The following is a 23,431-nucleotide window of genomic DNA, read 5'->3' on the forward strand; positions in this document are numbered from 1 at the left end:
ACATACACACACACACAGACACACACACATACACACATGTACATGCACGCACACATGTACACACACACATGCACACACACCCACAAGCACACATGCACAAGCATACATGCAGACACACAGGCATGCACGCACCCACATGCATGCACAGACATACTAAGCTCCACATACCTTTTGAGTTATCTTGCCATTGCACTCTGCTTACCATGCATTGACGCTGGACTTACATCATGTGTCTCCAGGTCTGGTGAACTGGGGCCCTGCTCCCCATCTAACATCAAGCACCAGACATCTATGAACACTCCTCAGAGAGAGACAAGAGAAAATCAGACACCTGGGAGCATTTCATCATAGCCTTTATAGTTGGAATACCAGGACACACTCAAAGACATTTTGCCTTTAACCTGCTTTTAAAGTCTTATTAGGTGATGCAACATATTTATGCAAATGACCACCTTGTACATGGTTTGCTTCTGATAGGTCCCTTTAGAGAAAGAAAAATTCCTTCCGTATCACTGGATAGCATAACTTTTATGTACAACAAGCCCACATTCGCATAGCTGGCACAAATTTCTCTGACGCAACTGATATGCTTATTTTAGACTTGGCTGGACACAACTATGACAGTGCTTAACTCTTGCCAAGAACATTTCCACACACTGATATCTAATCCTTATCTTATTGCTTAGGTGCTGCCAAGTTAGTTAGTGCCTTATACTGTTGGAGAAATATATATATACTCTATTATATGGTTCCAAAATAATACAGCTGGTATCTCAGAATAGTCTGCATGATACACGTTGTGCCCTCTTCAATAAGAAAAACTAGAGGAACTCAGTGTCTCCGTGTTGGCCTACACTCATGTGACAAATATAAATATAATAAAGAAATACATTAAGGGAGGAATCAAAAAGTACAAGGAGCATTTTCAAAATAGGTCGCAAAGGTACAAGTACATGATATCTGTACAAAAAAGTTCCTCAAAATCAAAAAACTCTTCAATAAGAGCATAGATACTTATCTGGCCTCATCACAAGCTTGTCTGCTTTTTCTGCCAATTTCCATTCTTAACCTAACAAACCTAATTACCTCACTGCGAGAGGCTGCCAAAGACTATCTTCAATGTATCAGCCTGTTGCTTGTCTGAAAACTCTTGGCATAGGTCATAGTCCTCCGCACCAGGCGTAGGCCTGGAAACCATTTTGCACATGAGTTATCCATTTTTAAATATATTTTTGTCTGACACTGTATTCTCCTTGAGGGAGCTATTATTTATTTAATTAAGCATCTCTCACCGTGTATCTTTGTGCACTTATGAAGTGTGTGTAACATTAAAAGTACCCTTCATTTCCTAGGCCATCCAACCCACATATGTGCAGTGCCATGTGCACTTTCTACTTTTAATAAAGTCACTCTAATCCTGATTTCTGCAATGATGGATGGGAGAGTGAACTGATTTGATCTGCCTATCATGTTATCTTTATTCAGTTGATATGGGAGCAGTTGGCACACCCTATAAACTGGTCCTTCAAATCAACAACCACAGCATGATAACCACTGACTGTATAAACCACTTCCAGTTAGGTTTACTGTATACAAATACATGCTGTGTGGGAATACTGAAAACATGGAGTGGAATTAAAGGAGTGGACCAAAAGAACCTTGCTTGTATTGCTTGTATGTGTGTTACAACATTGATTTGAAGGACCGTCTCTGGATCTTGTGTTAAAGAGCTTTCCCTAATTAACAGTCACATGTGAGAAAATGACTTCTGTTTTTTGTGGAATAATTAAAAATGCAAGATTTTCTGTATTAAACTTGTATCTTTACACAGGCATGGGACACAACTTCAACGTATATGATGATAGTTTCATTACCGACCTGAACACTCCATATGATTATGAATCAGTGATGCACTACGGCCCTTTCTCCTTCAACAAGAATGCCAGTGTTCCCACGATCACTGCCAAAATACCTGAGTTTAACGACATCATAGGACAGCGCTTGGATTTTAGTGCTCTCGACATAGAACGACTTAACCGCATGTATAACTGCCGTAAGTACCGCTCAAGCACCTAAAAGTGTGTGCAAATGGACTCTCACAATGATGCTGACAGGCCGGCCTGGTTTAAAGACATGAGACAGGGAGCTCTTTGTTTGCTTGAGGCACCATGGACACACATTCGGTCAAAGTCGTAGCCATAGCTTATCTATGCATATCCGGCTAGGCCACACTGATCCTCTATGGGTTCTATGCCTACCTTCTAGTAATTCCTGTTTGCCTTTAAAGTAATCTCCTTTATTTATTTAATGTATTTATTTATTTTATGATTATATACCTATGCTCTCCAGTTTAATGCCTTTTTTCCTTCCTAGCCCTATATGTATTTCTGGTGACTGGGTATCACCTGTCCAGGAAACACTTGTGTATAGGCACGCTATAAATAAAATATCATACCCAGAAGGTGGGCAATATCTTCACGGACAAGAAGGGTGATGTCCTGGAATGAGGTTGTTAGCAGGCTCCTGTGCGGTAACCTAAATATAAATTGTATTTTGTAAACCCGGCTGCCTCTAATCCCACAACTTAGTACCTCCGCCTTGATTTTATTACCAACTTCCAAGTGAATCACCCATAAAAACGAATAATCATAAAAAACAAGACTACACCTCACCTTCTTAGTTCGCTGTATACCAGGCATTTCATTAAGATCTTAGATTGACAATTTATTCTCGTCATATAGCTCCTATGTTGACACGCAGCTCAAGGTGTCTTTAATTCTGTACACTCATGTTGTCACCCTTGCCTATCTCTGTATCCGCTTTGCTGCTTAATGTTGCATCTGACCCACTGACTACCATACGTTATGTGGCCCTTGCACCTTGAGCTGAGGCAGGCCAATGTTTTTCACTTTTCCTACTTGTTTCTGTATACTTGCTGTAACCTAGCACACTGTGTGGTGATGGGCTGTGTCCCAGGACGGCCTGTTCTTTAACTTGTTTTGCACTTAATGTACCTCTGTTCCCCCCTCCCCTTTTTCATGTTTCAGCACTTGCACAATCCAATTCATCTCACGGCCTAGTAGGAACGCTTTTGTTTGTTTTTCATCCCTTCCTCCCCTTTCTGCACTTCCCCTGCGCACCTCTTCCCTACTTCCCCTACTGTTTTTTATACTTCTTTCCTCATCCCTGTTCCCCCTGTCTTGATGCGCCTTGAAACATAATTCTTGCTGTATAAAGCGCATTATAAATAACCAATAAATATAAATATAAATAAATAAAATGCTGACGAGCATAGGCTTGCCGCAATCATCACCATTAATTGCCATAAAATGAACTTCACTTGGGCATGAATCACTTCTCTTTGGGAAATCCTACTTTAATCAGGTAGTTTGGACAAGCTTACCCCTCTCCATTTTAGCAAATGCTGGGACTATTGAAACATGCCATGGACTAGCGGGAAATTGTCAAAACAGCCACATCTGCTCACATTGCTCTCTTCAGTGGGGGGTGGATCATCCAACTGGCTCATGTTCTACTTCACATCCCCTACAACGCCCAACCCCCCGCCAGACTGGCAAGGTCACCTTGATCCCAACCAAAGGCTCATCCATGCTAATTTAGTCCAAGTCCACCTCTTGGAGTAAAGCAACTCCTGAGGATGGTCCTTCAAAACTCTCTGACAAATGACGCCTGACGCCTGATGCCTGCTTCCCCTAGAGAGATGTCCCCCTCTCACGGGGACATCTTTTGCATAATATGAGTCATTGTCAGCCATTCATATTCAGACACATCCTCTGACCAGTCCAAACACGGTCACCCCCATACCCTCACTGACCAATCAGACAGTGAAGGTGTTAGATCAATCTTCCTCTTAAGGTGGCAGTGGGGGCCTAAACATTTATATTTACTTTAATCCAGGATTTAATTGTGTAATTGATTAAAAACACATATGTAGTGCGCTGATACTTGGGGGTCTCTGGGTGCTGATCCTAGCTGCAAATTCAATAGCAAAGATTGTAAATGGTACCTAAAGGACATGATGGACTTTAAGGCATACAAATAAGGTGGTAGTCTACTCCACATTTTCGTGGTCTTATACTTTCAAACAAACACATTCCTCTTGTGGATTCCTTGTGTGGTAGAGGAGGTGAGTGGGTACCAATATGAGTGATGGGCTTGTTTTTTTTATGTGTTCCCCATTATATTTACCTTATGTGTTGGATGAGAGTTCTGAGCGATGCTGGCGTGTGATATGAAGGTTTGAAGTACTTGGTTATGTTGTACTTTTTCCTAAATAGTTAAAGCTGCCTCCTGTCTTCTGTGGCTGTAACCGGGAGGAGCTGTGAGTGACACGCTGTGTAATTTCACTAGGAATGCTGTGAGTGTGAAGCTTGCGTGAGTATTCTGAGTGACCTGGGCTGCTGGAGGAAAGGATTTGCAGCTCGATGTTGAGCTTTCCTTACCAGTATCATGTAGCTGGTGCTTTTTGGAAAAAGCTAAATCAAGCTGTGTTCTTTTATACCTTGAGATGGTGTCCTGCACATCATTGGCCAATGTAGTACATTATTACACAGCGGAATGGACCCAAAGTCCGTGCGCATCATTGGCCCTAGGTCTTACATGAAGACACCACGGAATGGACCCAAAGTCAATGAGCATCATTGGCCCACGTCTTACATGAATACACTGCGGAATGGAACCAAAGTCAATGAGCATCATTAGCCCACCTCTTACATTATTACACAGCGGCAAGGACCCAAAGTCAATGAGCATCATTGGCCCACGTCTTACATTATTACACAGCAGGAAGGACCCAAAGTCCATGAGCCTCATTGGCCCACGTCTTACATTATTACACAGCAGGAAGGACCCAAAGTCAATGAGCATCATTGGCCCACGTCTTACATTATTACTAAGCAGGAAGGACCCACAGTCCATGAGCCTCATTGGCCCACATCTTACATTGTTACACAGCAGGAAGGACCCAAAGTCAATGAGCATCATTGGCCCACGTCTTACATTATTACACAGCAGGAAGGACCCAAAGTCAATGAGCATCATTGGCCCACGGCTTACATTATTACACAGCAGAAAGGATCCAAAGTCCATGAGCATTATTGGCCCACGTCTTACATTATTACACAGCGGAATGAACACCATGACCATAGCACACCTTTCAGTCTACAGCAATTCGTCTGGAAACGCAATTGCTACAGCACTATCAGTGTTTGGTTTACCTCTTAGCCTAATGATCAATCCCCTCTTGTATCTGAAAAGCCTGCCTCATTATGGTCCATCTAACATTGTGTATTTGATGTTTTTCCAGCATCTTCTCTCACACTTCTGGATCAGTGTGCATTTGAATATATAAATATTTGTGGCATGGTTCAGGGCGCGAACGACAATGGAGACTGGGTGCACGAGAAGGGCACTGCAGGAGGCATGAACGATCATACCTTGCTGGGACAATGTAGAGGTAAGAACCTACAGAATAACATAAGCATCACTTGTTTAACACTTCTTGAACACCTAGTTTTTTTTCTCCACCCGAACCCGCCAATCTTGAGAAACTGAGAAGCACGAAAGGGTCTGAGGTGAAGAACGGGTATGGGCCTTGGTTGCGGACTGGTGAGAGACCAAAGAAAAATGCTTTGTATTGTGACTTATGACTGGGGGAGCAGTGAAATGGTATTTGTACAATTTGAAGTCATTCATCTCCAAGCAATAATAGCCTGCTGATATATGGACACATGTTTGCTGACTAAATCGATGTTCGGTTCTACCTCACTGATAATAGATGCATGTGTTGTTTGCAGTTCAATTGCTGTCCAACACACAGCATTTCTAATATACTCTCTGACATTGAAATATCATAGTCCACAAGGTGCCTGATCTTCCATGTCTGATATCAGACTTCTTGACTACAACAATCAGTCCATTCCATTTAGCCTCCACTTTTCACAAATATATTGAGAACAATGGGAAACATAAGTTGTCAGATAGTTAATCTAGTGATGCATCTTACAGGTACCAATGTTCCCAGGACAATTGCAACTCTCAAGAACAAACCCCAGGTCGATCCCATTCACAGAAAACCTGGGAACCAAAGACCTCATTGTCTCCCGTGAAGCGTGCCAGGGGGGGTCATTACGACACAGGCTCTAATTGCGCCAACTTTACCACCATGGTGTAAACTATGTTTACACCATGGTGGATGGCGGATTTACTGCCCCATTCCAAGGTGAGTGGGGCGGTAAATCCCCATTTCCCATTTTCCCTTCCCCATTCCCATTTTTGCCCCATAGGGCATAATGGGAGTGGGGAAGGCGCTAATTACGCCACCGTAAATTACGGTGGCGTAATTAGCATCATGGCAGGTTAGCGCCATGGATTTTAACGGATGCTAAAAGCAGCTGTTAAAATCAGAATCAAGCGTTAAGGGTTAACGACGGCGTTAACCCTTAACGCCCGGGTCGTAATGAGGCCCAGTGACAATATGTGTCTGGTAACAGGCCGTAAAATGGCAAGTACAGGAGTGTATTAAGGCATCTTGTTTGACTTGATACAGAAAACATTTCGATGGTTGGTGCCTTGTAGACGAGTCACATTGGAGTCGTTGCATGACATGGACAAGTTTGAGGTTGCGTTATAGATCAAGCCATGCTGTACCAAAAATGTGCAGGCTTCCACATCCTGTAGGCATAGGGCATACCAATCATCGTGCATTTAAGAGGATTTAAACAAACAAAAGGAAGGGCAAATTCATGATATGGCATTTATAACGCGCCTATACACAACTGTTTCAAGGCGCGACGAGGCAAGGGGGCGACAAAGGGAGGACAGACAACGATCCTACTAGGCCAGGTGTCATTCAGATCGCGCAAGTGCAAGGGAAGGGGGAAAAAAAATAGTGCGCAGGGAGGAGGGAGAGGGGAAAGTGCAGTACATAGGAAAGAAGAATAAATAAGAAAAATAAAACGGCCAGCTAGTGGCAAGTGCAAGTAAGTGCAGACATAAGTGCTGGTAGGGGGACTGTAGGGATACAGAAAAACGGTCCCCAGGTGCAGGGGTTGCCAGGGAGGCAGTGCAGGTGGGCAATTGACGGGGCTTGGGCCAAAGATCAGAAAAGGTGGCCAGGTAACCAGTGCAATTTCAGTCAGGAATCCAGCAGGGGAGAGGAGGAGAGAAAGCAGAAGCAAAGAGGAAGGTTTTGAGGTGCTTCCGGAACTGGAGATGGTTCTACTCAAGTTTCAGGGAGGCAGGGAGGCTGTTCCAGAGGGAGGCCCCTGCCGAAGAGAGTGATCTGCCACCAACTCGTTGCTTGGAGAAGCGACTGATCCTGAGGGAGTTGCAGGCAGATGAGCGAAGAGCTCGAGAAGGAAGATATTTAGGAAGAGAGAGTTGAAGGTATTGCGGCACCAGACCCCAGAAGGCCTTGTGTACAATGCAGAGGGTTTTGAACTTAATTGTCGCAGCCACTGGGAGCCAGTGCAGAGACAAAGGGCCTCATTACGACCCTGGCGGTAAGGGGTTAACGACAGCGTTAGCTGCGCTGACCCCTTACCGCCAACTACGAGGTCCCTTAGCGCCATGGCGTTTTTAACACCTGCTTTTAGCAGGTGTTAAAATCCATGGCGCTAAGGGACCATGGAGTTAATTACGCCACCGTAATTTACGGTGGCGTAATTAACGCCTTCCCCACTCCCATTATGCCCTATGGGGCAAAAATGGGAATGGGGAAGGGTAAATGGGGATTGGGGACTTACCGCCCCGCCGACCTCGGAATGGGGCGGTAAGTCCGCCAACCACCATGGCGTAAACGTAGTTTACGCCATGGTGGTAAAGTCACGGCCCAGGCGGTAACTTACCGCCTGGGTCGTAATGAGGCCCAAAGGCCCTCATTACAACCTTGGCGGAGGACCATGGTGCTATTAGCACCATGGTCCATGTCGCTAAGGTTGCAATTCCGCCATTGTGGATGGCGGAATTACCGCCCCATTCCAAGGTGAGTGGGGCGGTAATTCCCCATTCACCAATGGCCCCTTCCCCATTCCCATTTTTGCCCCATAGGGCGTAATGGGAATGGGGAAAGGCGATAATTACGGCACCGTAAATTACGATGCCGTAATTATCGCCAAGGTCCCTTTGCGGCATGGCTTTTAACGGCTGCAAAAAAGCAGCCGTTAAACAGCCATCCCGCAAAGGGAACCTTGTAATCAGGCGTTAAGGGTCGGCGCCGTTTACGGCGCCGTAAACCCCTTAACGCCTGAGTCGGAATGAGGCCCAAAATCTTCTTCCACCTTCCCCCACTGAACCTTCCCTCACTTTACAATGTGGTGTTGGTGGGATTTGCATCGCGAGCATCACTTATCCTATCCAATTTGAGATGGACCAATCACCCCCCCCCTCTCCAGCCATTCACAGGCACATTTATTGCAGTTCAGTGTATGTACAACAAACTGCATATTTTGATCCTTTTTTATTTTTTCTACAAGTTAACATCCTCCCTACTCCCTGATTGGGAGGTCTGGCACAATGGGCCTCATTACGACTCAGGCGGTAAGGGTTTTACGGCGGCGTAAACAGCGCCGACCCTTACCGCCTGAGTACGAGGTCCCTTAGCGCCATGGCGGACTTAACACCTGCTTTTAGCAGGTGTTAAAATCCATGGCGCTAAGGGACCATGGAGTCAATTACGCCACCATAATTTACGGTGGCGTAATTAACGCCTTCCCCACTCCCATTATGCCCTATGGGGCAAAAATGGGAATGGGGAAGGGTAAATGGGGATTGGGGACTTACCGCCCCGCCAACCTCGGAATGGGGCGGTAAGTCCGCCAACCACCATGGCTGGTAAAGTCACGGCCCAGGCGGTAACTTACCGCCTGGGTCGTAATGAGGCCCAATATCTCTGTCATTGAAGCCGAGATAAACAGCTTTGGTCCAATTGCTCACACACAGCAGCATTTTCGCTTCCATCTTTTTTTTTCTTCTTCTCATGACATTTCATCCAATGGACGATCAGCTTTCATAAACTGCACATAAACGCGCTACAGAAAGATTAATTGCAGTTCTTGCAGGCGTTACATAAGGATCGCATAGGGTACATTCCATGAATGCCATAACCCCCGCTGCAAACATCCCACTCTCAGGTGGAATGCTTAGTACATTCTCTGCACCTGCCAAACGTTTCCCTGTAATCCTTCATCTTGGTCTGCTGTTCTCTCATAAGGGCACCGGGTTCTGTTGATGCACCTCAGCTTTGCTGCTTTCCCCGAATTCTCCCCTCACCACACAAGATGGAAGTTGGGCACCCTTTGCTTGCTATGACCACCTGGCTGTCTCTTTAATCTTGACAGGAGCCGGTACATAGAAAGCCACTGTCTAATTAGTCTCACTCTGATGTCACACTACCATCCTGAAGGAATTGCAGGTGGTACTCCCTCAAAGCTCTGGGATCCAGGTGACAGTCTCCTACAGTGCCAAGAGCAAACTTCCTTCCATTCAAGTCCCATAACATACATTCCTTAGCAATTCAACTCCAAAATCAGTCTCAAATGGGGGTGATGTCACTAGAGCCGATTGGTCCAACTTAGTTTTTATTGGTTTACATTCTACAGTGCAAAGCAAGCTGACCTTTCCAAATAATTCCTAGGAAAACCTCTCTGTGCCCAAACAAACACAACATAGCACCTACAATCCTCAGACACTTAATGATGCTTTATTTCTGTGCAAAACTTTGGGTTATTCACCCATTCTCTCAATGAACAAAATAAAATCACTCAACCCACTTCATTATCCCTTCTCTTGATCAAAGGCCAACCAGGCCAACCACACAAATACGAATGCACTCATTACTCATCTGAAAAGAGAGCACATTTCACATTCACCAACCTCAACTCTGCGAGTTTTAGAGAACGACACTTAGTTAATACTACAATTCCAATTGCGTTCAGGCTCCAACTAAATAAACACATATTGGCTTGTCTTAAAAAAAAGTGTACTTCCCAGTTTAAAAATTGGTTCTCGAAAAAAAGCTTCTCTCTCTCTCTGGCCGTTCCTAAAATGAAGTTATTTGTGCAATACACAGTTTATACTATTCACCTCATTTCACTCACAGATGGCAGCCATATCCTTTACACTAAATCAGCTTTACTTTCCCGCTGAAGAGCCAGTCAATTACAGAAGCACCAGGTCATGCTGTGATCCTCTTTTCTTTTATTACAGTTTGGATGGAAATGGAGAGGGAGGTTGTGCTACCCTATTCTTTAGTCATTACATATTTTAAAGCACGTTTTTTCAATGCATTTGGGCCTCATTACGAGTTTGGAGGTAGCCATGCTGTTTTTAGTGGCATGGCTACCCCTAAACACAGGCCCGGGTCCCGAAAAATGGGATTTACCGGGCCATTCCGACATTTGCGGGCCCGGTAAATCATGGCCCGGTAAATCCCATTTTTGGGACCCAGACCCGGTACATCCCCATTCCCATTTGAGCCCCCATAGGGCTCAATGGGAATGGGGAGGAATGCTAACAACTGACCCGTTAAAGACGGTTCCATTGTTAGCATCCTGGTCTGCTCGCGGGAGCCGGTATGCCCGTCTGGCCAGACCAGATGTGCATACCACCACCCGTGAGCAAACTCGGAATGTGGCGGCCCGGTATCAACGTTGCCGGTACCTTACCGGTATCGTTCATACCGCTGCTGCCAGTGTCGTAATGTTGCCCATTTTATTAGACTGCTTGAACTATTTTTCTGCAACACATTGCTTTCTGCATTTTTTTATCTAAACAGATTCTATATTATTTAGATGGATCAGCAAATAGAAGATCTCATACTTTATATCAAGCAAGAGACGAGGTATTAAAGGGAATGACAGTGGACCTCATTACGAGTTTGGCGGCAGCCATGGAGCTATTAGCTCCATGGCTGCCGCCAAACTGGGCTCCTTTACCGGGTTCCCAGAATGAGGAATTACCGGGCCATTCCGAGTTTGGAGAGCCCGGTAATTCCTCCCTCTGGAAACCCGGGCCCGGACCTTCCCCATTCCCATCTGAGCCCCCATAGGGCTCAATGGGAATGGGAGAGGGAGCTAACAACGAGCCGATTACGACCGGCCCGTTGTTAGCTTCCTCTTCTCCTCGCGGGACCCGGTAACGATGCCTGGTTTAACCAGGTGTTCCTTACCAGGTCCCGCGAGGGGACCTTGTAATCGTGCGGAATGGTGTTAACGTGTCCGCACCCATTAGCGGGACCCGTTAACCCATTCCACACAGGCCGTAATGAGGCCCAGTGTGTGGCTACGTATTATGAGGCATAGAATGTCCCCTATCATATATAAAGACAACATCATGAGTCACCTTGGAGTTCCGTGACCTTATAAAGGAACTGGGTCTTCAGCCTTGTTCCTATATCACAAGTCACCTTGGAGTTCCGTGACCTTATAAAGGAACTGGGTCTTCAGCCTCGTTCCTACATCACAAGTCACCTTGGAGTTCCGTGACCTTATAAAGGAACTGGGTCTTCAGCCTCGTTCCTATATCACAAGTCACCTTGGAGTTCCGTGACCTTATAAAGGAACTGGGTCTTCAGCCTTCGTTCCTACATCACAAGTCACCTTGGAGTTCCGTGACCTTATAAAGAAACTGGGTCTTCAGCCTCGTTCCTATATCACAAGTCACCTTGGAGTTATGTGACCTTATAAAGGAACTGGGTCTTCAGCCTCGTTCCTATATCACAAGTCACCTTGGAGTTCCGTGACCTTATAAAGGAACTGGGTCTTCAGCCTCGTTCCTCTATTTGGTCAGGAAACTCCTTGGCCACTTGTAATATCCTTAATCTGTATGCTAGGGGGTACATTATCCCACATATTATGTATAGAGCACCATTGCTGTGGTTGGCAATGCTGTAGAAAGTAACTAGAAAGCACACTTCTCTCTCTGCAGATGGAGGCTACTTCATGAGTTTCAGCACCAGTGTTGGAAACGCCGGGGACAGCGCGCTTCTGGAATCTCGCATCCTGTACCCAAAGAGGGCCGAGCAGTGCCTGCAGTTTTTCTACAAAATCACCGGCGGCGCTTCAGATAAACTTGTTATTTGGATAAGGAAGGATGACGGAGCCGGAAATGTTCGCAAACTGCATAAAGTCCAGACGTTTGCAGGTATTTATCATTCACTGAGAATGCATTTGGAAGCGCCGGGGTCATGTGACGTGCGTTTCACGCAGGATACTAATACTGTGCAATACTAAAACTGCTTGCAACAAACGTACATGTGCGCAAATTGCAATTTGCACCTGCACAGGAAAAAATGTGTCATAGACAGCCGTGCTATTGCTGTTCTGCAGATTGCACCATTTGCGCTTTTGCACCGAATGGGCAGGGTGGCAACCAGACACTATGGAGGGTGAGTCCTTTATTGACAGATTAATGCACTGCCTTTGAAAGATGTTTCACTCAAGCTTGGCGCAAAGGATATTACACCACACACAGTGGTCCTGTATGACACTTGTGCGCACTGCTGGTTACAATCACAGGTACGCTTATTCCATTAGTGGAGCTGCACAATATTTTGCCCCCAAAAAGAAGTAAACATAAATATGTCCCCCCTCATAAATCCTAAGAACTGAATTAAGAACCATACCTAAGACTTTGAGCTCACACGATGTTACTACAGACACAGGACCTGTGCAAGGATTTTTGCCATTATTTACCCCACTCCCTTACAATCAAAGTAGATTTCTTGTTCCTAGGGCCCCATTAGTGCCCATTCCCCATTGGGCCATTTGGGAATTCCTCATTCCCCATTGGGCCCAATGGGGAAAATTTGCGCTATTGCCGCCAGCAAATTTGCAGCGGATTTCCCCCCAGCTGAGAGCTGGGGGGAAATCCGCCAAGGCCATGATTTGGCGGACCCTTTAATGCAGCGGTAATAGCGCTACCACCGCATTTAAGGGTTGCCGCCAGACTCGTGATGAGGCCCATTGTGTTGATATGTGAAGCATGGAAACATGGAGCAAAGGTCTAGCTTGTGGATTTAATACACCAAGAGTCAGTTTCCCTTTTCAGTGTCTCTGAACCACTGGCCTATTGTAGTTCTCCAAGCATTCTATTACATCTCTAGAAATCCGTGAAGCAGACATGCCCTCAATGTCACTAGACAGAGGCAGGGGTTGTGATACACTCTTCCTTCCAAAAGAAACTATGAAACATTAAACACAAGCAATATACAGTACCTGCAAAGGTAAAATAAGACTCTTAAAACTATTGCAACAGCAACAGAGACAATAAAGGATGCATCCTAATCAGGGATAACTAAATCCTGGTACCAGAGGATTGTCCTAACACCTGCCCTGTTAACCGTGACCCTTCATGAAACAGACTCCACGCTATCCAGATTTCACATGTCATTGCTTGATGGCTCACTGGGGCTTTTTCTCTGTCCTTACCCAATGCTTAACCTCTTAGTCTTGCTGCAGAACATCTTATCAGCTGGAAGTGCCTGTCTTGGAATTCATGATGGGGGAATGTTCCTTTTGGCTAATGTTGGTCAACTGGAATGCATGGATTCTTGCCAGCTTTTCTACATTCCATACTCTGCTATCCGACACAATACTTTTCCAACATTGAATGCAGGTTCTTTGACCCATGGACACTGTCATATCTTGATTTGCGGATGAATTGAGCCCTCTCAAAGTTCTCCCAAACTGCCTGCTTTGTCATTCATGATGACCATGAAAACATGTACCTTAATCACTCTGCAGTTTAGTCTGTAGACAGAATTGGCATTGTGTAAATGCGGCGGTAACGGTATTACCACTATATTTAAGGGCTGGCCCTATCACGAAATGGGCTGTTTTACCTCCAGCTTTTTACTGAAGCTGAAAATCCCATTTAGCGTCCTGTTTTTGGCAGTATTACCACCAGCTGTATTAGCCCGCAGTATTAGCACCGAAAATGCCCCATTGGATCCAATGGACCCAAAGGGGAATGGGGATTTACTGTTAACGGCCAACCTGTGGCGAGTGTAATATTGCCGGATCGGTGGGTGCTAAGGCTATTACAGTCGGTTGGTATTACAGCCGGGATACAGCCCAACACGTGCTGAGGCCATTTTAAAGTCTGGCCATAAGCACTTTGTGTACAAGTGTAGGGTTTTGGTAACCACAACGTAAATGAGGAAACCAAAAAATGAGCTTTCTTTGCTTGCTTTTCTGGGAGCTTTTGCAAACTCAGCAAATTCGGATTTGCTTCAACAAGCCCAGGCTCATCATGCAGTGAGTAATTTCAAGACATACCCCCGATAATGTATTTATTTATTTCTACATTTGCAGAAGCGCACAAAATCCATGGGCATCTAGGTGGTGGGTGCAGGAAACGCAGAGTTCATCACGGATGCAGGGTGTGAAAAAAAGTTTGTTAAAGAGCCAGGTCTTCAGGTGTTTTCTTTTTTTGTTTTTATTAACAATGTATACATTTTCCAATAGTACATTTTCAAAACCCACCCCGACAAAAACAAAAAATGCAAATGACCGGTCAAGAGTCCAAGGTTGGTTAGCAATGTGCCAACCTATAAAAATCATTGGAGACATGCCGCCCATCAGGTAGTATGCCAACCAACCCCTTGCCGTGAAGATGATATAGTTTACTCTTTATCAATATAGGAGTGTTCCAGGTGGAGCAATCAGATATGTGTAACCCAATAAAAGTATGTCGCGAGCGATGAGATTTCAATGCTTGTATGCTGTTCTGGCTTTATTTCGATGTGAATGTGCTTGCTTCCCCATTGAGTCTGGTTTGGATTGACTCTGATTCCTCTGGGCCTGTTTGGGACTTTGGGGCCACTAAACAATACATTTGCATCCCAGCTAAATTCAGTCCAATTGTACACATAGGCCCTCATTACAACCCTGGCGTTAAGGGGTTAACGGCGCCGTAAAAGTGGCGGCGCCGTTAACCCTTTAACGCCTGATTACGAGGTCCCTTTGCGGGTTGGCGATTTTAACACCTGCTTTTTGCAGGCATTAAAAACCAACCCGCAAAGGGACCTTGGTGCTAAGTACGGTGCCGCAATTTGCGGCACCGTACTTAGCGCCTTCCCCATTCCCATTGAGCCCTATGGGGCAAAAATGGGAATGGGGAAGGGCCATGGCGGCATGGGGAATTACCGCCCCGCCAACCTCGGAATGGGGCGGTAATTCCCCATTCCGCCATGGCGGAGTCGGTAAGTTACCGGCATGGACCATGGTGTAGCACCATGGTCCAACGCCAAGGTTGTAATGAGGGCCATAGTTCCTTTACATTTCCTTCTCATACCTTCCTGTGCATCTAATCTCTCCCTCACCCTCATCCCAGCTATCTGCCAGACTTTGCTCCTCCCTACCACTACTGACTGTTCTATCATCCTCCTCGTTTGCCTCTCTGACAGCAAAGTGCTTCAAAGCCATACACTATGGTAGGAGGCTCTATACAAATGCATTGTAACATTACATATCTAACTTCAGTGTCTACATCCTACTGAGTTGCCAGGGCTAGCTGACTGCACTCTTCTAATGTTCTCCTAAGCTGTTCCTGTCTGGGTGTTACAGGGAAATGGCACAATGTGCAATGGCCCGCCCTTGCAGAAAGCTTGCTATTTCTTAGGAAACAAGTTGTGCACAGCTGTTAGTCACCAGAGCCTCAGGAGCTCCCTCTCTGCTGAAAACGTTCTGCAGACATTCAATTGGCTGGGCCCAGAATCTGATTTCAAGCCTTTTGGAGGAATCGTCCACATTAACTATTGTATTTTTCTTCCGTAATGACTCAAACGGTCCTATCATGTCCGAGGCCAACTTGATGCCCTCTAGGTGCCTGAGTAGGCATGAGGGGAGACGTTAAGGTTTTAAGTACTTTGTTCACATTACTGCAGTCACTCCATGTGTGTCCCCTCGAATTACCCTAACGGGCACTCCCAGGTCACCACATCGTTTCTTAGACCGCCCTCCTGGTGGATGATAGTCCCAAATATCCTGCAGGAGCTAATACACCCCTGACGAGGCAAAGTGGAAACCACTAACTCTCCCCTCATCAACAGTGAACCCACGTGTGCAAGGTCATCAGCCACCACATGGAAGGCCTTGCAATCCTCCTCACAGACTTTACACAATGATGGCCAGCCATTGCACAGATATGCCTTTACCTTGTCACCAAAGGTTCTGCTGTTATCTCCCCACCACTAAACACACAAACCTAGGCTAAAGATGTCCTCTTCCACATCCAAAATGCTCCAGACTCCCTCACGGTGGGGCTTAGCCCGGAGAGGCAGTCAGCTATCACATTGGGCCTCATTAGGAGGTGGGAGGTAAGAGATTACCCGCACCGGTAAGGGTGCCGGTAATCCCTTACCTCCATATTCCGAGGTCCTTTAGCCGGTCCCTTCCTTAACGCCTGGTCTAACCAGGTGTTAAGAATGGGACGCGCTAAGGGACTTCAGAGCTAATAACGGTACCACAAATTGCGGTACCGTTATTAGCTACTTCCCCATTCCCATTGAGCCCTATGGGGGCTGAAATGGGAATGGGGAATGGTTCTCAGAATGGGGACTTACTGGGTCCTCCACAGTTGGAATGACCCGGTAAGTCCCCATTCTGAGAACCCGGACCCGGTATGCAGTAAGGGGGTAGCCATGGTGCTAATAGCACCATGGCTACCTCCTACCTCGTAATGAGGCCCATAAACTCTTGACATCTGGAGGCAATGGTGCACTCCAACGGTTAAGACTTGGAAAAGAACACAATGGTCCACCCCTAGGGAGAAATATATGACCAGCCAGGGACTGCCTAAAATGCTGCACCCCCAAAAGCATTGATAATGGATCAGTTTACTTGCAATGGTCTGAGTGCTACTGACTATTAGGCCAACATAGGTTCCGGGGCACCATCATGTTGTGAGAGCACTGCCCCCAGGCCTTATTGCTGTCATAGTCCAAGTTAAAAGGCCCAAAAGAAGTGAAAGCCACACAAAGCTTTAAGGCCATTACTGGCTGGGTCAGTCCTCGCTGGTAAACATAGTACCATTAGCACCCAGGCCTCAAGTCCGGGGTGCAAAGGGTGTTCCAAAAAATATTTTCTAGTTGCCGAGTGCCTATTCATCAAAGAATAGCAAACCTGAGCAAACATAGCTGCCAGGAAAATGAAAGGTAAGTTTTTGAAATAGAGCCCCTTTTCTCTTTCCATCTCGCCCAGAGAAGGTGGATGCACCATTTTGGAGTCTGGGTGCAAGGATGGCAAGTCGGCTTGTGTCAGCCGAGAGGGAGCAAAGGTGGTTGGGAGTGTGAGACGGTGGTCAAAAGAGCAGCGTATTTCTCGCAGTGGAGGGGGGGCTGTGCTAGGGAGGAGAGCTCAGCTCCCTCGGAACACATGCATGCCACCAGGGCCAGATTCGGCTCACAATTGCAGAGGGCTGATTAGTTGGCCCCCTACATACTTGCCAAGTGCTACTCTGGTCAAAAACTGTCTGCTATATGCTAATTCATTGGTATGACTGTTAATTGTAGTCCAGCAAATACACAATGCATTGCTCAAATCCTCTTTTTAATGACAATAAAATGCAACGCTTTTGCGGATCCATCCTGTGCGGATTGCTTCGTTAGGACTTTGTGGCAAAGTCCCCCTGGCAGGTCGGATGTTTCCCTGATTGCAAGGTATTGTAAATCGAGCCTTGTTAACCGGATAACACAGTCATTTTATATACACCATTGGTATCGTCTGTTGCTTCATGTGGTTTACATAACTAAATACGGTTGTAAGTACATAGCAAACTTTTTAATAAATCACAGCTCATTTTCCGTTCTTTGTTGTGTTGCATAGGCTCCTTGAGACTTGACTGAAGGTACTAGCTGGGGCGTTGAAATGTATGAGGCCTGAGAAACTAGGATTGCTTGGAGTCACAACTACTTATAAGCTTATCACTCGCTTTGCCAGTGGGTTTGGTCCAGCTCCGGTAAGCGGCACTCAGCCTCTAGTATGCAACTGGCTGAGAATGCCATTATCTCATGGCAGAGTCGGACTGGGCCATAACATTGTCTCGGGCACCAATGAAAAAGTGGCCCACATTTGTAAATGGCAATTCATTCCTTTTGTGACACTATTTAAATAGTATCCAAGGGGGAGTTTTAAAAAAAAAAATGTGATGCAAATTGTGTAGTTTAAAGAATATTCATTCAGCAACACTGGTCGAAACTATTAGCTGCATAGTGAAGTAATTAATCAAACTGGCCCACATTGACCAAAAATTGTCCTACTTCGACCCACAAAACGGGCCCACACAAGCATTTTGCGTTCTTGTTTCGGCCATGGGCCTGTCTCATGGTGGGCTGGGACACTGTTATAGCCAGCTAACATGCATCACAAAAAAGGAGAAGGGCAAATATAAACCTCTTGGTATGTCTATTCTCCCAAATAGCAACACACACATTTACTGATCCTACGTGTATTTCTTTCCATCACAGACCAATCGATATTTATCTAAAATAGCACACAATAAAAATATTTTTAATTTTAAGTATTTAGGTGAACAAAAGGGAAGGCAATTCTTTCCTATACAACACAATCGGAAATAGATATATAACCTCTTTCAAAGTGATTTAAAAGAGCTGGCAGCTGCTAGCAATCAATGGATGGGGTTGATTTTGGTAAACCTGGTAGGACATATTGCATATTTTTTAGATTTTGTAAGGGGGTTTTAGTTGGAGTGCCAGAGCAAGCCACAGTCCGGCACAAACCTGGCCCCTTTATAGCTTTGTGTGGTGCTCCGTTTCTGGGGCTTTTCGGTGAAGTCTGGATGAAGGTGTTGCCTTGTCCTGTCCTCTCCCTGTGACTCTAGGTGCTTGCACTGGAGATGTGCTAAAGGGGTGCGCTGTGGAAAACTGAGAGGTGGCTGGGCCCTGCTCCTTCCTTGCTTGGATTGCGTAAGCGCAGGTTGAAAGCTGGATATCAGGAGTGGTGGTGTGTAGTCCACCGTAAGGGAACCTGGGCCATCACAGATGATGGTGAGAGGTGTCTGAGAAGGAGGTGTGGTGCGGGCTTTGGGAGCCCCACCGAGAACCAGGACTGCGTGTGAATTACCTGGACTTCGCTGTGGAGCTACGGCACAGAAGGTGGCTGAAGAGTGGCAGGCTGTGTGTGCTGAGTGGACCTACAGGATCTCTGCTTTTGAGGAACATTCAAGAGGATCACTGCGGTGAGTCAGGTACTTGAAGCATCAATGTGGTGGGTGACTTCCTGGACTCCCGCTTACCTAATAAGTCAGGGAGGATGTTAGGGACAGTGTCTTGAGGATAACATTACAAGATGTGACAGTTGAGTTTCCCCCAACAACTCCCTATAGGTTCTTCTGAGAGCAACTGCCAGGTGGGCTGCGAGGAGGCTGCCAATCCGTTGCTATAGCCATAGAGAAAATTAGGGGTTGGACTAAGAGACATGAGAAGCACCAGTCAAGGTTTGATTGTACAGGAGTGGGCCACATGTTGCAGGGATGACCTGTTTATCGCTTGTTTTGAATGAATATGCTGGTGAAATTTGTTTTTGCCTTCTCTTCTCACCCCATTCCCTCCCTCCTGGGGAAAAGTGGTAAAGATGTGATTAATGCCTGAGGGATATCACTGTTTTGATGACCCTAATTGAAAACTGGGGTTTATCTTTGGATGTGAGGGCTGCATTGGGTATCCAGTGGCAGAAATGAACGAACGAGTGGTGACTATGCTGTGCACTGATGCAGACTTGCTCTGTCATTCAAGAAAAGAAAAGAAGTGGACTTGAATCTTTCTTTTTCACGCCGGAATGATAGGATTCGATGATATTTCCATATGTCTCTCTTACATGAGATTTTATGTTATGGCCCAGGTTGACTAAGACGCCGACACTTGAAACTCCTTCAAAGTCACTTTCATTTGTTTGTGCCCATATAGCCCATGTATTCCAGCCCGTCTTCACTGTGCAATACGTCTTCTAGATTAATGGGGTTTATACAGAAGACAGATGTCGTGGGAAAAATGTTCTGTCTGCTTCTTACCATAGTGACAGCTGGTTAGTAACCACCGGGCAAAAAACATTGACCATTACTGTGAGGAAATGCTATCTGGTAAGGTTTTTTATTTTTATTAAATAATGAAATGATCCAGGTAATTCCATCTCAGAAAGTGTAGTATGCTAATAGGAACCCCCTTTCAGAACGCTCCATGTCAAAAGCATAACATACAACTGTGTGACAGGAAGACTTTGCCTCTCTTTGATCCACTCTATAGCCAGGCAGCTCTCAATACGAGCCTCCTGGGAAACAACCATCCAAGTGGCACACCTTAAACAAAGTGTCCAGCTTCACACCGGGGTCTTGCATTCCAAAGGGCCTTTGAAGGGCAGGTTTAGGAAGGAAGCGGGATTAGACAGAAAGAGCAGCATTGAATGGAATGGAGGGAGAGTTGCTCCATCTGTGTTTTTTTGTGGGTTTCTCCTTTCTTCCTGATCTCCAGAATCCTGCACAGCAAAGCACTTTAAGTATGATGCAAGAAGGCAGAAGTGACATGTTACCTTAACAGGGATTGGACCATTAAAGCAAGCTTCAGTTCTGGTTGGTCTTCACCCTCCTTCCTTGATTCCGGCCGGGAGGATAGCTCAGGGACAACACGTTTGTCTTGGAAGCAAGCCAACACAGAGCAACACAAGTTTGAATCCTGGTCCTGCGCTTAGAGACTGGTCTCTAGTATTAAGCATGCTAAAAAGGTTAATTAACTAATTCATTCCTTTTGGACTTGCAAGAAGAATTCATTGGACCTCTATTGGAAGAGCAGTTCTCTCTGAGGTGAAGATAGAGTGTTGCACAGCCAAAGGCAAGCTATGTTCCCTACCCATTCCCAGGGAATATTGGGGGAGATCTGCTGTTGTACCAAGACCTGCCTCCTTGTCAGCTGCACTGATACCCAAGCCCCTCACTAGAGTTGAAGGATGTTAGGCAGAATTATATGCAGTGCCCTTTGGGAACACCCCACACAATTAAGACTACAAGTGACAGTACAAATTCACATTTAGTACAAGCCTGTACTACACAGTAAAGTGGTAGCGATGGCTGAACAGCCAGATTTATCTCAAGAGTAGAGTGAGCAGTATCAATAGTTACACAAAGGACAGCAATTACTATGATTCAAACAAACACTGACTCAAGGTTTCTTAGTAAAAGAATATACATTTATTTACACATCAGTTATAAAACATTTCACTATTATTAAGCAGTTGAAAAATCACGTTACTAATACACTACACCACACCCAATAGATTCTGGACAAGTTAGGCTCAAAATGAAGTGTGAGCAAAATGGCACGCCAGTTATTTAAAAAGGGAGGGAACGACAAAGTTAGGCAGAAATTGAACAGCACCAACAAGTAAGTAAGCAGGGCAATCTAGAAAAAAGAACACCAGTGAGGAAATCAAATTCAGGGGGCCTGGCCCAAAGTCAATGGACCAAAGTCTTTGCAGAGGATCACACAGTTCAGAGTAGTTTGCGGTTAAGTCTTTGCCAAGAGTTTAGAACGAAGTTGGTCGGACGAAAAGTTACTTTAAAGAATACAGAAGGACAAGCCCTCGGATTGGCGAAAGATTTCACACACTTTCACCACGGTCGGACGAAACGAACAACTGGGTTAGCACAGTACCTTTAGAGCAGAAGAATGCTGTAGCTGAGGTATACGTTCCTGGCAGATCCTGCAGGCTCACGGTTCCTGAAGCGACTGTCGGACTGACAAGAAGGAGGAAGACTGGAGGGTCCTGCTCTGCCCAGGGAAGAAACCAGCAGCGGAGCAAAGCGACGAATAAAACGTGCGCTCCTTGAAACCCAGGCAGGGTCCGTTCCTCTGTAGCTCTGTACAGCAAATTCAACCAGAGGAGGGGGGCCTGGCTTGCAGTTTGGCGAACTGGTTGTTCCCACCAGCTTGAGGGGAGAAGATTCCTTGCAGATCTTCCTTGTCGTCGAAGTTTGAAGATTCGGACCCACAGCAGGCTTCACCGGGAGGTTCAGTCGTGGTAGAGGTCCTCTTCTGTCAGTTTCTCTTTGGTTCTCTCGATCCAGTGGCGACTCTGCCTTCTCAGTCCCAGAGACCTGCTTTTTATGCAGTTTTCCCCCATTCACACAGCCTGGCTGTCAATCACACAGCAGGGTGGCTTTCCGCCGGGAAAGTTACCACAGCCAATAATACCAGAGAGCGACATGGGTCTCCAAGGAGACCCTGTGCAGGGAGTCTCAAACCCCTCCCTCACATCCTGTCCTCCTCAGACATTCAGGCCCCTAAGGAGGGCTTCTGTGCAGATGCCCGCGAAAGGTCGGCGAACAAAGGAACCAAACCTGGTTTGGAGCGCAGAGAAAAAACACGAGAAAGACTTTTACAAAAAGAAATGGCGAATAAACCCAGCCGGAACCGTATAAACACGTATATGGTCCAGCGGGTTTAAGTTGGAGGCTACCAAGATAGCCTAAAACAATACCAAGGCTATTTAGAATAACCGTGGTAGGAAAAATAGGGTAGTTACCACTGCCATGAGCCAAGTCTTAATGAAAAGGGAACAAAACAATATTCCATGAGAAGCAGACAAAAAGGGATAGCTATTAACCCTTTCCAGAATTCTATGTGAGATTGTTTGTACTGGGTCTGTGAATTTAAAAAGACTAATAAAGTCAATGGCAACTTTACATGTTCTGGGAGAAAGTAGTCAATCCCAGAAAATGGAGTCGGAGTGGGAATCTGAAAAAGACAACCCTGTGTCACTGCACTGAAGGTGCTGTGTAACACACAGTAAAAGGATGATGCCTATGGAGTAGGTGAGGCTCCATAGTCCATGAACACATAAAAATCTATAACACACACAGCAAAACACATGTAAGAGTGGGAAAAAACGCTAACACTCTTACCATGTGAAAACAATGAATCCTAGAAATCCAGCAAAGCTGCTGAGGGACTCAGTAGGTAAGGAAAATTAGCCATATTGGAAAATTCTCCCTAACACTCGCCGCACCCCACAGACTAAGAGACAGGAGGATTTAATCCCCACCAGGATAGATCTCCTTGTGCAAGTCGGTTAAATGGCCTGCTGAGTACACCAGCAACCTTTTTCAACCCTTGCTAGGACATTTTTTACCAATGGTTTTCATCTGTAGACTATATGACCTACAAACCTGCTGTGGTACAGCTGTCTTTTTAAATGTATAGGGGATCTGTTCTAACAGTCCCTCAGAAGTTGTAACAACCTCTGAACCTACAATAGGCTTTTTCAAGGGGTCCCTGGAAAGGGATCCCTTAGATCCAGAGGGGCCTCCATGGTTCCTCACCACCTCTCTCACAAGAGCAGGTTGCGTCTCAGGTATCTTGGTTGGAGGGGCTGTGGTCAAGCAAGGTACATGCTACCACTTC

The 23,431-nt window shown here is 45.8% G+C and overlaps 1 protein-coding gene across 1 annotated transcript in view; it reads left to right on the forward strand.

Annotated features, from left to right (window-relative positions):
• Positions 1–23,431, forward strand: part of LOC138452821 (meprin A subunit alpha-like) — a 222,283-nt gene that overhangs the window by 68,930 nt on the left and 129,922 nt on the right. The window contains exons 7-9 of the mRNA XM_069605162.1: positions 1,832–2,053; positions 5,327–5,476; positions 11,947–12,162. Coding sequence (XP_069461263.1) covers positions 1,832–2,053; positions 5,327–5,476; positions 11,947–12,162 — 588 coding nt within the window. The remainder of the gene's footprint in view (positions 1–1,831; positions 2,054–5,326; positions 5,477–11,946; positions 12,163–23,431) is intronic.

Source organism: Ambystoma mexicanum, chromosome 4p (assembly GCF_040938575.1).
Source record: "Ambystoma mexicanum isolate Mex_15411 chromosome 4p, UKY_AmexF1_1, whole genome shotgun sequence".
Lineage (NCBI taxonomy): Eukaryota > Metazoa > Chordata > Amphibia > Caudata > Ambystomatidae > Ambystoma > Ambystoma mexicanum.